Source organism: Poecilia reticulata, linkage group LG15 (assembly GCF_000633615.1).
Source record: "Poecilia reticulata strain Guanapo linkage group LG15, Guppy_female_1.0+MT, whole genome shotgun sequence".
NCBI classification, from domain to species: Eukaryota; Metazoa; Chordata; class Actinopteri; order Cyprinodontiformes; family Poeciliidae; genus Poecilia; species Poecilia reticulata.
Window position 1 is genome coordinate 2,535,905 of NC_024345.1, and position 15,454 is coordinate 2,551,358.

At 36.9% G+C, this 15,454-nt stretch overlaps 1 protein-coding gene across 1 annotated transcript in view; it reads right to left on the reverse strand.

The window, feature by feature from the left end:
• The window catches only part of ppp3r1a (protein phosphatase 3, regulatory subunit B, alpha a), a 32,903-nt gene that overhangs the window by 6,914 nt on the left and 10,535 nt on the right, over positions 1–15,454 (reverse strand). The window contains exon 2 of the mRNA XM_008428856.2: positions 13,437–13,476. Coding sequence (XP_008427078.1) covers positions 13,437–13,476 — 40 coding nt within the window. The remainder of the gene's footprint in view (positions 1–13,436; positions 13,477–15,454) is intronic.

The following is a 15,454-nucleotide window of genomic DNA, read 5'->3' on the forward strand; positions in this document are numbered from 1 at the left end:
CCCCCCCCAGAATTATAGTTATTCTGAGAAGATACTGGGATCTGTTTAGCCTGGCTATGAAGCTTTTGGTTGACAGCTGAGGCCGTTTTCATACCGATGGGACACTTAATTTAGTTTGAATCAGTTGATGACTTTACTACATCAACTTTTCAACATCTAAAGTAAATAAACAATTAGATGAACTTTTTCAAGTCCTCCATTTACAAGTGCATTCCTTTAGGATACCAACCCATCTCCCCATTCAAGTCCTACTTACCATGATTCACTAAAATCAATCAGGCTAGGGCATTAAGGGCAGCGGACGTTTAACCAACTGGCCATATGTATTAGGGTTTTCCCCAGTGTATTACAAGTCTGGCGGGCCACCAGGCTTTGCTCGTCACCTCACCAGGATAAGCTTTGTTTTTTTATGTGTTTATTTTAACACACAAGTAACAGTCGCACAAAAACACGGTGGTCATGGCCATTCATTCTAAACCGAATAAAAGTTAAAATGAGGCCACCGATGTCTGTCTTTATTTTTATTAGGTTGCAATTCAATATTTTTTAGTGTTCAATTCTGCAGCAATCTTTATTTGAAAATCTTTATTTTTAATCCTGTACTTGTCCAGCAGTCATGTAAGGCAATAGTTCAAAGCATGATCCGAAGAAAACTTCTGAACCTGGAGCACGCAAGTTGTCACCATGCCCAATAAAATGCTTTTAGGACAATATTCTTTTATGTTTACGGCCGAGAGAAGTAAACCTATCACACTGTTCAGTGGCCTGGAATGACCTCACATTTCCTTTCCCCCCCGAATAATAATAAAGTGTTAGATTATTTGGCAATACATTTTATTAAATGGCTCAAGAGTATGATAAATATTATTGAGGAGCGTTGAGTTCACTCCAAGAGAAGAGATAGGATGGGGTCACTGGTCCAACAACATACATTCTTAAAGGAACAGACCTAAAATAAGAACTATTGAAGGGAGAGGGTTATTATTTCAACAAAAACAAGATCTATTAAGAACAGGAGCTCAAAGAAAACACATTCTCAACATTTCCAATCAAACTATGGAAAATTTCAGCTGAAAAAAAAAACTGATGAATTCGGTTGGTTATACAACAGCTATTTTACCTCGTTTCAAATATTTCCTTTGAGCATTTGGTAGCAATTACTATGCGTCGCTCTGTATCTAATTTGCATTAAATTTGCACGTATAAAACATAACTATTAATAGGCAGAGGTCACCAAATTATTTCAATTCATTAGAGGGAATAAATCCACAAACAAGCACATGCTTTTAAACGGGCTACTTTCCCCCCGGGCCTGGCTCTGTCCATTAGGCCCGGTTATCGGAGCTGAGCAAGCGGCTCTTCTTTGACACAAAACACTTTCTTATCAGCAGCCTCCCGTTTCCTGTTCACAGCAGATGACACTAGCTAAGCTCACAGCAGCTGAGCCCGTACAAGAAGTATCAATGTTACAGATACAGATTTAGTATTGTAAATCAAAGTCATGTTTAGGAGAGCCCGCGGCACAGCCTAACGTGTCCTTTTCCGACCCGAGGTGTGAGAGTCATAAGCTTTTCAAGTCATGGACATTTAAGCTGAAAATGCACTTCTTACCAAATGCATGCCATGAGTCTGGGGAGTAAATCTTAAATCAAACTCACTTTATATATGTAGCGTAGATAATGTGACTAGAGCTGCAGCTATCGATTATCTGAGTAACAGATTTTGCTATTATTCTGACAATTCATCAGAGAAATGAAATTGGCACACTCTTCAAATTATTCATTTAATCATTTAGAAATACATGAACACAAAACAAAATTCAGTTCCTTTTTGAAAATAAGAACATAAACCGGTTATTGCCTAAAATGTAATTTTGACCGGTCCTTTCTGCTTGACTTAATACAATGTAGTAATGATAGCAGTAATGATCTGCTGATTATTTTTTGGGATTAACTGATTAAGAATTGGATAGCAAAAGGTGCTTAACACAGGTTATTTACAGAATTTATACCAGGGAAAGTTAAAATTATGCCACTTGAGTTCTGGATTGGACAAAGATGACAAAGATTGCTTTTATTCTCTTAAATATGTATTTACTTTTCATGTTTTTGCTCAATTACTGCTCCGACTGTTTTTTTCTGCAAATTTACTTTGTTAGTCTCTGTGGTCTTGTCAATCATTTGATTACCAAGTTAGCTGATGTCAATTAATCACGATTAATCCGATTGTTTCCAGCCCTGAACACAGCATGGCTATTTTATCATTTTTGCTATTAATCTTATTAATTATTATTAATCTTCAATTAATAAGAATTAAACCCAAGCTTTCCAAAAGTATGGCTGGCTTAACATAAAGCAGAATTCGGTTGACAAGAGTTATTCTGAGAATGTGAGTTTTTCCAGAACTTTTTCTTTTTATTTGAATGTTAATGGAAATTATCTTTTCTATGTTGTATACTAGCATTCCGTATCCTTTGTGGTAAATCTAACCATAATGTGAGAACAATGCAGGAATTAAAAAAATGTTTCTGAAAAGATAAAAACTGTTTCTCCTCCCTTAAAATAACTTCAGCGATTTGGCTACATCTTACTAAAGACTACAAGTATTTTGGTTTTAAAATGAATGAATCAACAATAGCTAAAACCTTTAGGGTAGTTGGCACAATAAATAAATATGTTAAACAAATATGCCCACAAAGTAGGTTTTTTAAATCTAACCGGTTTCTTTTAGTGCAACACCATCGGCTCACAGATGTACTGAAGCACACTATGAGAAAGACGAGAAAAGAAAAAAAAAAGAGCTACAACATGTTTGATGAAAATTTTGATACAGCTATTGAGCGGAGAACATCTGAGCACAGCGGCCAGATCCCTTATTGATGTCAGAAGCTGCCAAGAGTGTAGGTACATGTATTATTCATGGCAGCAAAGACGACTGCCTTCTCACAGCCCGAGTCGCCTTCTCAGTCTCAATCCAACAAGTCTCATGTCTGCCAGCATCAGAGAACCCCATGGCAGCCAGCTCAGCCAAGAGGAACTCATCATTACGGCACTGGATATGCTGCGTTTACGACGCCACTAAGTTTTCAGGAAGGGGCGCCGCCTTCTTATTTTGTTATCAATAGGACTGAAAAGATCCCTCGAATGACCACTACAAAAATGTGGAGGTAAAATCTGACTGACGATTATTTTAGTAATCTATTATTCTAGATTAATCAGTCATATAAAAAAAAATCACGTTCTTCAGATTATTTGTATTTAACCACTTAACCACTAAATTAGTTGACAATCATTTCAATAATTGAATAATCACGATTACCCATTTCAGCCTTATGTCTGTCTGTGCTTGATATATATTCTATAACTACAGATTTCACCTGTCATGTTATTGATTTTTGTTTACATGAATGTGATAGAGGAAGTCCAAAGATAAGAGAAAAATCTGATCATGATCTGGTGGGGCCATGAATGTAGGACAATATCAAGATGCTTTGTGCTAAACTGAGTTAGCTTAGCACAATATTAAAACATCAAAAACTTGGCAAATGGGGCCATTTTTTTCTGTTTTTTAAAAGGCTGGCTTTACCAGTGAACTTAAATATTTACTGTGTAACTATCATCATGCAAAAACTGACGTAGAGGCATGAGGCACTAAAGAACCAATTAGAAGATCTGGAGTCATGCAAACTGCAGGTGGAGCAGCTCAAAGGCTCTGAGCTTCTTTAGACTGAGAACAGCAACAGCGATTGGAAGGAAATAAAGTCATGATAATAGAGAAATCCGGGGTTTATGATTTGGTGTCAAAGTCATGAATAATGCAGGTGATTTATTAGGATTATTGACAGACATGCCATTTCATTCAGGTACTACAAAACCAGGGTTTCAAGTTTTTCTCCCTATGCGGTGCCGTTAGCGTCTTCAACACCTACTGAGAACAAAAACTCTTTACTAAAAACACCCAGAAAACTTGAGCTAAGCTCTCTCTTTAGCTTTTTCATAATCAAACTGACCTGAAACCTGATCAATCATGATTAGAAACCACAAATGCCTGCAAATAGCCAAAATCTGCTAATACATGAGACACACTTTAAGGACTCTTAAAACTGCTTATTTTAATAAACACCAAAGAGCTTAAAAGGCTTTAATATGCCCAGAGGAAATCGTCATAGCACTGCCATAAAAGATAACATCTATTGCCTTCCTCATCTCTGCTCTTTTGGGTACAGCCAATCATCGACAAGAAAAATAAATGGCGTCACTGGATTCAGCAGCCAATAGCATGTTAAATAGCACTTTTTGGTATTTTGTCTACCCAAGCTGCATTCTTCAAAAGAAAATGCAGCTCTGTATTTATTTTGCTATGAAATCTCTCTGTCTAAAAAGAAAAGAATAAATGGCACTGAGAATAATTTACAATCTGGTCACCAACATCTTCAACAGGAAGCTAATTAGACCACAACACTGTCATGAGCTTAAGTACCTGAATACAAGTGTGCAAAAAGAACTACAAAACTAAAACTCAGTCAGCGGATGATTGCCATTACACGCTTTTATTTGTACTTTTTTACATAATTAATTTGTGTTGCATCACTGGGCCTCAATAAACCGTTTTGTATTTGCATTTTAAATATTTAGGTCTTGCATAAGCAAAATCCATTGAGGAGAAAAGCAGTGTTAAAATGGCTTACATGTACAGTATTAGTTCATACTTTACAGTTACCAATTCAACAATATACTATGACAGGAAAAAGAAAGTGGCAAATACAGCAGAATTGCGTCATAGCTGATGGCTAAGAGAGGAAAACATGAGCATGTCTGATTCGACTACAACCACATGATGCATTTATGCAAGTTCTTCCTACTGTGTGATCAACGTAAGCTCAAAGTCTTTCTATTGTCAGGGTTAGAAGTGAGGCGGTGCTCCTGCTAAATGCAGAGAAAATCCTACAAAAAAAGTCAAAGCTTCAAACTTCTAGTAACGACAACAACAAAAAAAAGTGCAGTCTGAATTTTACAGACAGCTGTGTTCCTGCAGAAAAGTCTGATGAAAAGGTGACAACTAAATGTGAGAGCCAAGAAAGGTAGGAGATGTTCTGTGATTTTTTTTTGTTGCAACACCTGCTACAGAAAAAAAAAAAAAAAAAAAAAAAACCACAAAGCAGGAGGGGGTTAAGAAGAAAGTGACTAATACAGTAGTATGCATTCGTGGTCTTCTGTCGCCTCGTTTCCTTGGTTTTTACCGAGGAAACGAGAGGCTCAATGATTCGAGACGCAAAATGGACCCCGCCGTTGATCGCAAACCTCCTACATAAACCTGAGGAGAAAGACGGATGTGATTTTCACCTCAGCGTAAGAATTCACACTTCAGCCACACACGATGGATTTATGGCTTCGACATGTATAAGCTGTCAAATGTAGAAACATAAAAAGACACGCATGTTAAGATATTTTGCATTATAAAGTGTCTTTAAAGCTTAATCTGTTTTAAAACATGCCAGAATGATGCGTTTAAAGCTGTGATTTCATTTAGCGCGAGAAGAAATGGGAACGGTTTGCATCATCAGAGGCTCCTCACACCGCCATGCTAATGAGCAGCTCTGAGGGACACCCGATGTAACTGTGAGATGATTATGATAATCTCATATAGTCTAACACTGAGCGCGCGCGCACACACACGCTTTCATAAATGCTGTATGCACCCACAACAGTGTTACTAGGCAACGGGAACCCATTAGCCCCCAAGGTAGCCCACATCCACACACATTTACAAGCAGACACACACTGAAAACGAGCACTTAAACAATTGTTCAGAAGGGGAATACATGAAAACACGTATATAGATGTAGATGGCGCCGGCCTCTGAGAATGAGTCGTTTTTATTGAATTATTATAAAAGCGACGGTAACACAACAAAGACCCCTGCAAGTCGTCTGGAAGCCTGGCTGATAATTTACTTCCCAAATCAGCAAGATAACCCTGAAACAGCCGAGCTATCCGAGGCCCAACCGCTGCAAAGCAGAACCCAGAAAATCTGGGTTCTGCTCTGAGTAATTATAAAAAAAACCTCATTGTTCCCAAAAGTGTCATTAATGATTGCGTCCTCCTAAGCATGCTAAGCCCTTAAACAGTTCACCCTGCACATTGATGGAGACATGTGACTCCATTAGCGGCCAGCCGGCCTGAATCAAGACGGGCGTTGGAAAGAGGAAGCAACATGGAAGCTGCAGTGTGACTGAAAATAACAGCCTCGTTCTGTGTGGCTTTCCGGGCAGCCAAGATAAGGCATGACGGTGGGTAAACATGAGAAGGTTACATGCACAGCCCAGTAATTACATGGGTTTGACACATGACACTGAGCCAATTAGCATAATGGGGTTGGGTTGAGTAAACGAGGGTGTAGCAATCATACTGAAGGACACAGGCAGGATGTAATATAAACAACGTACTTGTCAAAATTGACAATGTTCAGATTCCAGACTAGATTTTTATTATTTTTTTACAATCTCTATTTAGTTGGGTTTTACTATGTGTATGTTTGTTTGAAAGTCAGATTTTAGTCAAAACTGAATCTATAATAATAAATCTGGACTAAACCGTCTATATACCTTGATGTGGTTTGTAGAAGTTTGCAAAAAATTTAGTTGGATGCTTTGTTTGGCATCTAAATTTAAAATGTCCGATTGTAACTCTGATCTAAAATGAACTAGAGGCTGATAAAGGATATGAGAATGCCCTTTGACCTTTAAAACAGAGCATTTATCTCCAGGTTGACAGAATCCAAGGACAGAATCTAAACTTCTAATGTTGCACAGACAAAACGACTCGCTTTTATACAAATCTATATAAAATACCTTAAGAAATAAAATTTAAGTTTACAATCATATCTAATTCATAACTATTTTTACAACAATTTTTTTCTTTCTTTTTTTTTTACAATAACTGGACAAAGAAAAGCACCACTAGCCATTTTTTCTAGGTCTTTGTCGTTTTTGTAATGATAGCCAAGATAATCTGGCTAATCGCCAACAGAAGCTCCAAAAGACATTTCAAAATGTCAAGTAAAAAAAATAAATAAAGTACTAAAACCCAGCTTTAAAGGCTCTCTCTCGCTCTGAATTTGGGTGACAATCTTTATTTCTGGCTTTAACCAAACCAGAGATTAGAAACTTTAGTGCATATTTTAGTGCAAACTAAGACTAAGTAGCTCATTTCATTGAATTTGAAGTCTTTCAATTTCAACAGTTTAAAAAGATTTTAAACTGACATAGGGCTGGGCAATGAGTCGGTTTTATTGATTAATCTAATTTTTGTCTTTTAAAGATTTAATGTTTGGAAAATCTGGAATTTTTTCACCAATGCACTCCTTACATTTCCATAGTTCAGAGTGATATCGGCACGTCCAATGCCGCCATCGCGTTTTACAAGCACATTTTACAACGATTTTTTTCTTCTTCGTTCGTTCGTTACAATAATAAAGTCATTATATTAGAAACATACTGTTGTAGTAATGCGAGAATAAAATAGTACGGCATCAAAGTAGAAATACAAATACTAATATTCTGGGGATATTCAGAATACTAATATTCTGAATATCCCCAGAATATTAGAAGAACGTAGTAAATTTATGAAAACGCCAACACAAAAGCAAAAAATTATCCAAGCTTTTTTCTTACTCAAATGATGTCTCATAATTGTAAGAGGTTGTCAAGTAAAAATATGTTTTTGTTTTGTTATCATGAATACATTCTCATTATTTAAAAAAAATAAAACAGTTCTTGTAGCCGGGACCCAATACTCCATACTCGATAAGAAGAATTCAAATTCAAACTATTCGACTGGCTTAAGTTGGCTTGAACTGAGCAGACCCTGGATTTCAGAATCAGGCCATTTCTGAGGCTAAATAAAGCAACTAACACACAAACACACACCCTGCCACATTAACTAAGTCTTATCTCACACAGGCCAGCAGTGACACCAGGCTGTATAACCTGGATTGTATACTACCGCTCCGGCACTTTGTGCATTAGGCTGATTGTGCCGACCACTCTGATAACATACAGTTTGCTTGCATGGGCCGAACTGAGGACACAGCAGGGCACAACATTGATGGCGTGTATTTATAGCAGTTCCATCACCAGAAAACCCCCAACTCTCCACCCCCCCTCAGTCGGCAGCTTACCCCCACCCGCCCTCAGGGAAACCCCTAGCAACAAGGAACTCCAACAAGCTGCCCGCTGTTTTATTTTTATTTTGGATGGCCGCAGCCCGAGCCGCAGTGGTTCTGAAGCGCGCTGCTGCGTTTCTGTCAAAGCACCGTGCATTTGTGAGTGGGCATGCTTTTAAGCAAAGTGTGTGCTGGAAATGTGTGGAGGTGCGTCTTTTATGCCAAAATATGCATGTTATTACTAGTGGGCTATTAAATTCTGTCAGTAAGGGTACAAGTACTGCGCCGCCAAAAGCAGGCCTTCAAAGCTTCCCTCCCCCCACTTTTTACATAAATCAGTCAAATCGAGGTGAAGCACAAAGAAGATATTCACCTTTATCTGGCGGACATCAATACACAGATCTGAGGAGGGAGTGACTGATGGTGAGAATTTATTGGTGAATGTCATTTTAAGACCGGTAACCTGCAGAAGGACGAATTTCTTCAACTTGTTGGAGTTCACAGTCAGGGCCCGCCTGTCTGAGCAATTGAGAAGTTGAACAGCTGCTGATTAGAGAGGCAACCGAGACGGTCAAAATAAAGACAAGAACATAGGGGTTTATATATCGTTTATCATGATAAATTTTGATGCCACAAATTCCAGTTACTGATGTTTTGAACCCCCAAAACTGTCCATATTATCATGATCGATGATTTTGCTATTTTTCCACTGTTTGTTCATGAAAAGCATCAGTAAATACCAATACATTTGAAAATACAGCTACCTTGTGAAGCTTAGTGACACAAATCACTTCTTTATGTGTCTAGTGGGTATATTTTTCAAGATTAGCATTTGTGTTTATAGGACTACAATTGCTGTGTCTTGTCTTACATTACTATCTAAAAAATGTAGTAATGTATAGTTATTGTCACTTAATGTTATCTCAATAGTACCACAAAATATTGTGATAAAACATTAAGTTTATATTACTCATCTCTATAAGAATTTCCAAGAAACACGAAAGATTAGAGAAAGATCCATAATAATATGTAGAAATGATGTAACGGATACCTTCAGTATTTATCTGTTTAGTTTGAAACTCAAGGATATCCAGAATCACCCTCTTAATAGGAAGATGTTAAAATTTGGCGTTTTTATTTTATTTGCTAAACTTGGAGCAACTGTATTTCCAGGCTGATGCAGAACATTTAAGAACAAGATGTCATGGCGCACGGCTAGTTGCTGGAGTTACAGCAAAGCTCATGGAGAGAGAGAGAAGAATACACATAATAAAAAATAAAACTTCAAAGCAGAATGGTCAGAGCCTTGATTGGTTGAGTGTTCAGTCATGCCTCATTTGAATCCCCCCCTCCTCTCTGTGGCGGCCTAATCCAGAGGGATGCCTGGAAGGCCAGGCCGGCCAAGGTCCTGTCCCCCACTAAGTATGGACAAGCTAGAGTGTTGTCCTCTTCACAGCTCTGCTCACTTTACCAAGACATATCACTCTCAAAAAGTTATGAAAAATTGTCTATTTTTTCAACATTTGCACATTCTGCAATGTTAGACGTACAAACTTTAAGAGATTTTATTTGTATGTGATGTGATGGACCAACACAAAGAGCATTGATGTGAAGCAGAAGGAAAACAAAATGAATGGCTTTCAAGTATGTCAAGTAAATGTTTGTGTGAATTTGCATTTAGCCCCAGAAGCACTCTCTGTAAAACTGTGTGCTGATGTTGCTAAGAGAGCATCTGGAGACTAAACGTATTGCTCGTTAAACTTTGAGACAGCAATGTGGGATTTATGACTAGACTTTGACTGGAACCTTCTTACACACTGATCCGCCTTGATCTCCACTGTAGTTCAGGTTGCGTGTTTTGTATCACTGTCCGGTTTGAAGGCAAACATTACCAAAGTTTCAAGTCTTTTACAGCTGCCAACAGGTTTTCTTTCAGGATTGCGGTTTCTGCAGGTTCCAACTCAAATTTAAGATTTTTTAAGACCGTTATGGATGGAATTTACGACCTATACATCTCAAAAGAAATGTACAAAATGTGTCCAACCAATTGACGATAAATTTGCACTTACCCAAGATAGACGCAAGAATGCTGGCTTGCTAGTTAGCTAGCAAGGGTATGTAAGCAGTGAGTCATGCCCTGCAATAAAGTTGTTTGCGTGTGACCAAAACATTTACTGGACAGAAAAGTCCCACTGGAAAGGAGTACATGGAATAAACACGATTAAATAGTCCTGCAAAAACAAAATTTAAGACCTGTCATTAATGTATTTAAGACCAACCTACAGCTTTCAATGATTTTAAGACATTTCAAGCCCTTAATTTGAGATGGATGATTTTAAGACTTTTTTAAAGATGCATGGACGTCTTCATCTGTCTGATGTCTTCCCATCAACTCTAACAGGTTACCCCAATCTGCTGGGGAGGAAATGCTAAGCGGCAAGTGACAGAAGCATCGCCAAGAAAGATGAAAAATGATAAAAGTGTGGGATCACTTGAAACTAAATTTTAAAAAAATAACAGTTCAGGGCGTGTAGCGCAAAACAGAATTTAAGTATCACAATAGCATGTCGTGAAACACCTCATAAGGAAATATCCACTACATGCTCATTGAGCTCACAGGCGATGTTTTGATTCTCTTTGGGGGGAAAAAACAGATCTGTGACTGTTAGTGCAGAAATTAGTTTGTTACAAGGAATCATATTCCATATTAACATTGCATGAAAAATAAGGAAGTGCAAAAATAAAAATTTGATTATTGGTTCTTATACATGATATATTTTATTTTAAAAAAGTACTTTAGCTTTATTTCTCATTTGTTTTTACATTTAAAAAAAGTTTTTTCATACTTCAAACTTGAGACTAAGTGACGTTTATGCGGCATTGCATTTTAAACAGTAAAATATCTTCTTATTAAAGTAACCAAACAGTGTTTTTCCTAGCATTTTCTCTTTCACACATTTATTTTGCTAGCTGAAGTAGGTACTACACAGCAATATTTTATTTGCATACGCAATTGTCAGAATAATCAATAGATTAATTGATTAATAAAATCATTTGCGTTAAACTTCTCAACAGTTTTACATCAGACCTTTCTCTGTGTTACTTGGTTCTTCATAATCAATATTTGTTTAACAAATGTTCTCCAATACTCTGAAACCTTCACAGATAAAATGTAGATTTAAAAAAAGTGGTATGAATAATTCTGCACAGTATGTGGCATCAAATAAGTCTATAATGGAAGTCGAGTTGGTGTTTTACAAATCCCCCCCAAAAAACAAAACTTTATCCAAAAACTACATCATAACCAAAAAATAATAAATAAAACTTAGCTCCTTACCTCTGATCAATATTACAGAATAAGATTACCGTTTGAGAGAATATAGGATGTTTTTCCACACCTCTGCCTCCTACATGCCTTTTAAAACTGTTTCTGCAGCTGTGTTCAAAGCCCTGATGTAAAAATTACTGATGGTGTGAATGACTGATGAGGTCAATCTATACCGTGTCGCAGTCCCCAAAGACCACCTACACTGCATAGGCACCAGCCACCATCTGCATGCTCATTAAAACACATGCAGCGGTGGAGCCTTTAAGCTGGTTATTAACAATATCCAACTGTAAAGAGTGCATTCTGCAGCACAAAGAGGATGCTTTAAGAAAAACAGAGGTATTACAGATTAATCTAAATTATTCAAACCCATGTGCAAATTCAATATTGGGCAATAAGCAAATTACCCAAGGAAAAAGAAAAAAAAAGCAAATAGAAGGATTTTATCCATACTCAACACTAAATTATATTTTCAACAGCCTTAAAATTATTCAACTTCCTGAACAGATTTCCTCATAACAGCACACAATTACGAATGAATTGTTCCAGCACTGCTTGAAGGAAGATCCTTTCAGTTGCGTGGACTCTTGACTGCAACATTTCACTGTATGTTAGGAATATGGTCAACAAATTGTACAAAAAGTTCAGGGCGCCATTAAATTGCCAAAACAAGGAAAATGATTCAAAAAGTCCCTGAAAATCCCCTAAAAAGTTACCTGGAAGTGGCAGAAAGAGGAAGAGGAGGTGGATAGTTGAAACACTGACTGATTAGTTCTGTAGCAAGACTTAATGCCTACAGTGAAGCACGGTGATGGCTCAGTGATGCTCTGTGGCTGCTTTGGAGAATTTAAGTGAATGGTAGATGTTTGCTCATGGGTGAGGCACAAAAACCCAAATTCAATACCTTCATGTCATCAAGAAGGGATTGATTCAATTTAGAAAACTCTTCTTGATTGATTGATTACAAACAATAATAAATCAATTATACCAATTCTATTACCAGAAATCAGTATAATTTGCCAGTTATAGACTTAAAAGGTAAAGGTTCGGTAAAAGAATAAATGTATTCAATTTTCTCAGCTTTACTCAACAATTTTGTGCTTCAATATATTAAAAATCACAAAAGCAAAACAACAGTTTGCTTTCAACATGGTGGCAAAATGCACATCATCATCTGGATCCATGATGATCAACAGTAAAACAATATTACATTTAGCTTGTGTGCTCTGCAGATACTGAGCAAAGTGTCAGTCTGCTGTGTGAAGTTACATAACAACTGGAGTAGGCAAAGACAGGAAGGGTGCCTTCCATATACAAACCAAAACAGATTCAACATGATGGAAAATTTCAGTACCAATTCATATCTGAGGGTTGATTTGTTTTGTTTTTTTGTTTAAAAAAAAACATGATATTTTTGAAGAAATTAACATCTACTGAATAGACTATTCTAAAGGAAAACTAAGCTATTAAAATGCTACTAAAGTTAACACAGTTACACAGATCATAAGGTCATGAAATGCACACATACAAAGAACTGCTTGTACTGTGATAAACATCAGCTCATTCTTTAAACACCCTGCATTCAGGCTCCCCATGCTAATAATACACAAGGTGACAGAGACGCATCGATATGAGCATTTGCGCAGACGTCAATATCTGATATTAATAATATTGTTATGTTGACCTTGATACAAATGTTAAGGTCAATCTGTCATGTAGAGGAACTGATGGCATAAAAAGTAAGCTGGTCAAGTAATGAAGGAACTGTAATAAAACTAAATATATATGAATATATTAAGTATTCTTCATAAAAATGTTCCCTTCGTCCCAGAAAAACCAAAATATTTATAATCTTGTCAATCAGCCCTTCTGATAAAAACAATGGAAGCTGTAAATATTATCATAAATGATAAATCAAGCTGAGGCAAAGATTAAAAGTACTTACAATGTGAGCACATCTCCAGGGGGTAACTGGCTTCATTTCCCTGAGAAATAAAGAAAGAAAAAGTTAGCCAAAATAATACTGAAAGTTAAGCTTATAGGTCAAACAGTACGCTTCCATTTTATACATTTCTTGCCTCTTCACTTGTTCAAGATGCAAAAACCTCAGATTTAATTAAGGTGGTTAGACTGGTAGATGTGGAAGCAACCACGTGCCCTGCTGATTTTATAGTTCATTTGGTAAGCCCTGGTACACTGAACCATGCAACAAAAGGGGAAGCTTTGCTGCATACCAAAGATTGATGAACAGGCTGGTAATATTTCCTGTTAAAAAAAAAAAGATAGGGTATACAGTTCAACCCATTTTATAGATTTGGAACCTATAATAGGGTACAAACTAAAGTCAAACAATGGAGAGCAATGCTTTAGATGGTGTCAATATAGTGTGAAGTTATTTTTTCAGTTTCAGATAGTTTGCTTTGCTCTAATTAGGTTCCCTGCAGGTACTTTGTCCTCTTCATTTCACTATTAGAACCACACAAACATGAAACTCTAATTTGAGTTAGTCACTTTATTAGTCACTTGGACAAAGAAATGTATACTTTACTTTTTAATCAACGAATAATCACTGAAACTGCTTTATTATTCCCTAGCATCTGTGTGTAGTATTTCACTTTTTTCCACATGCAAATGTGCATTTTTGGTGCAATTGTGTGTCAGAAAAACATAATCACACACAGTCAAGGCACATGCTTTTCATAAGAGTAGCACCAACAAGTCTGATCAGAATACAAATAATGTGTTTACCACACTATGTCATCTTTACCCTGCAGTTTAATTTAATTAGCTCAATGAATGTGTCACTATTAACACATCCTATAGATATACTACACCGAGGTTGTTGTGCCAGCTCAGTGCAATGTGAAGTGGCAATGTCCCATTTCTGTAATAATGCTACACAACTGCCATCTGCTTTGGAATATTTTGCATGCAAGACGAGCACTCAAACATTCAAACATTTTCTAACATCTATCTCATCCTTATGGGATGGCTTAAGGCAAACTTTACAAACCTTTTGTTTTCAGAAAACAGTTTTCAAATAGTCATGAAATTGTGCAAGTACAAAAAAAATCTTTGCCGTTTTACAAGTAGCGGTAGTTTTGCCTGGAAAAAAACAAAACAATTTCGAAACTACAGCCACATAAAACTACACACTCGTTATTTTTTAAAACATTAACTGTTAATATTGATCATGTGTGCAATTTCTTACAAAAAAAAAAAATCGCTAACAGTTTTGAATACGTTTGTAAGATGGATACAGTGCATTAATAGTAATAGCATTTTGTTGGAAAGCACTGCTGATAAGATTCTTTGTATTCAGACAGGTTCTAACAGGTTTGATGTTGTGCTGAAAGGTGATGATCATTCCAGCCCTTTGGTATTTTGCACTGGAAACCTTAAAGACTTCTGCTACGCAGAGTTTGCCATCAATTAATCTGAAATGCCTTTCAATACATTTCAACAAATTCAACTGCTTAACCTCTGAATTGTGATGAGGCCACCAGTGTCCCCGTGAACCCATTGACTTCCAGCTAGGTGTATTTGGGGTTAAAGTTAAAGGATTATGTATTAATGTTTTTTCAAAGCCAAGTACTTATACTGTACCCAATCTTAAAGAGCTCGGGTACAGGCTCTCGACAGAAATAATGTCTTTGTGAAATTCTGGCTCATGTTCAACATTCACATCAGCAGCATCCCCATTACATTTGACTGCAGTGTCAACTAAGGTGGTCAGATAATTGGCAGAGTGAGATCAAACACTTTTGTGTGGAAGCCAATGAGAAAACCCTTTACTAAAGTGGTAGAATTGATCGGATGCATTCCCGAAGCCAAGTAAGAGATCCAACAGGCTAGGGAGCAATCGATCGCTCCTCCAAGGAATGCCAAAGCAAATTTCTATTGGTCAAATCTGCAACAAAGTTGAACGTTTCTATGAGTCAAGTCTAAAGGACAACATTTTGC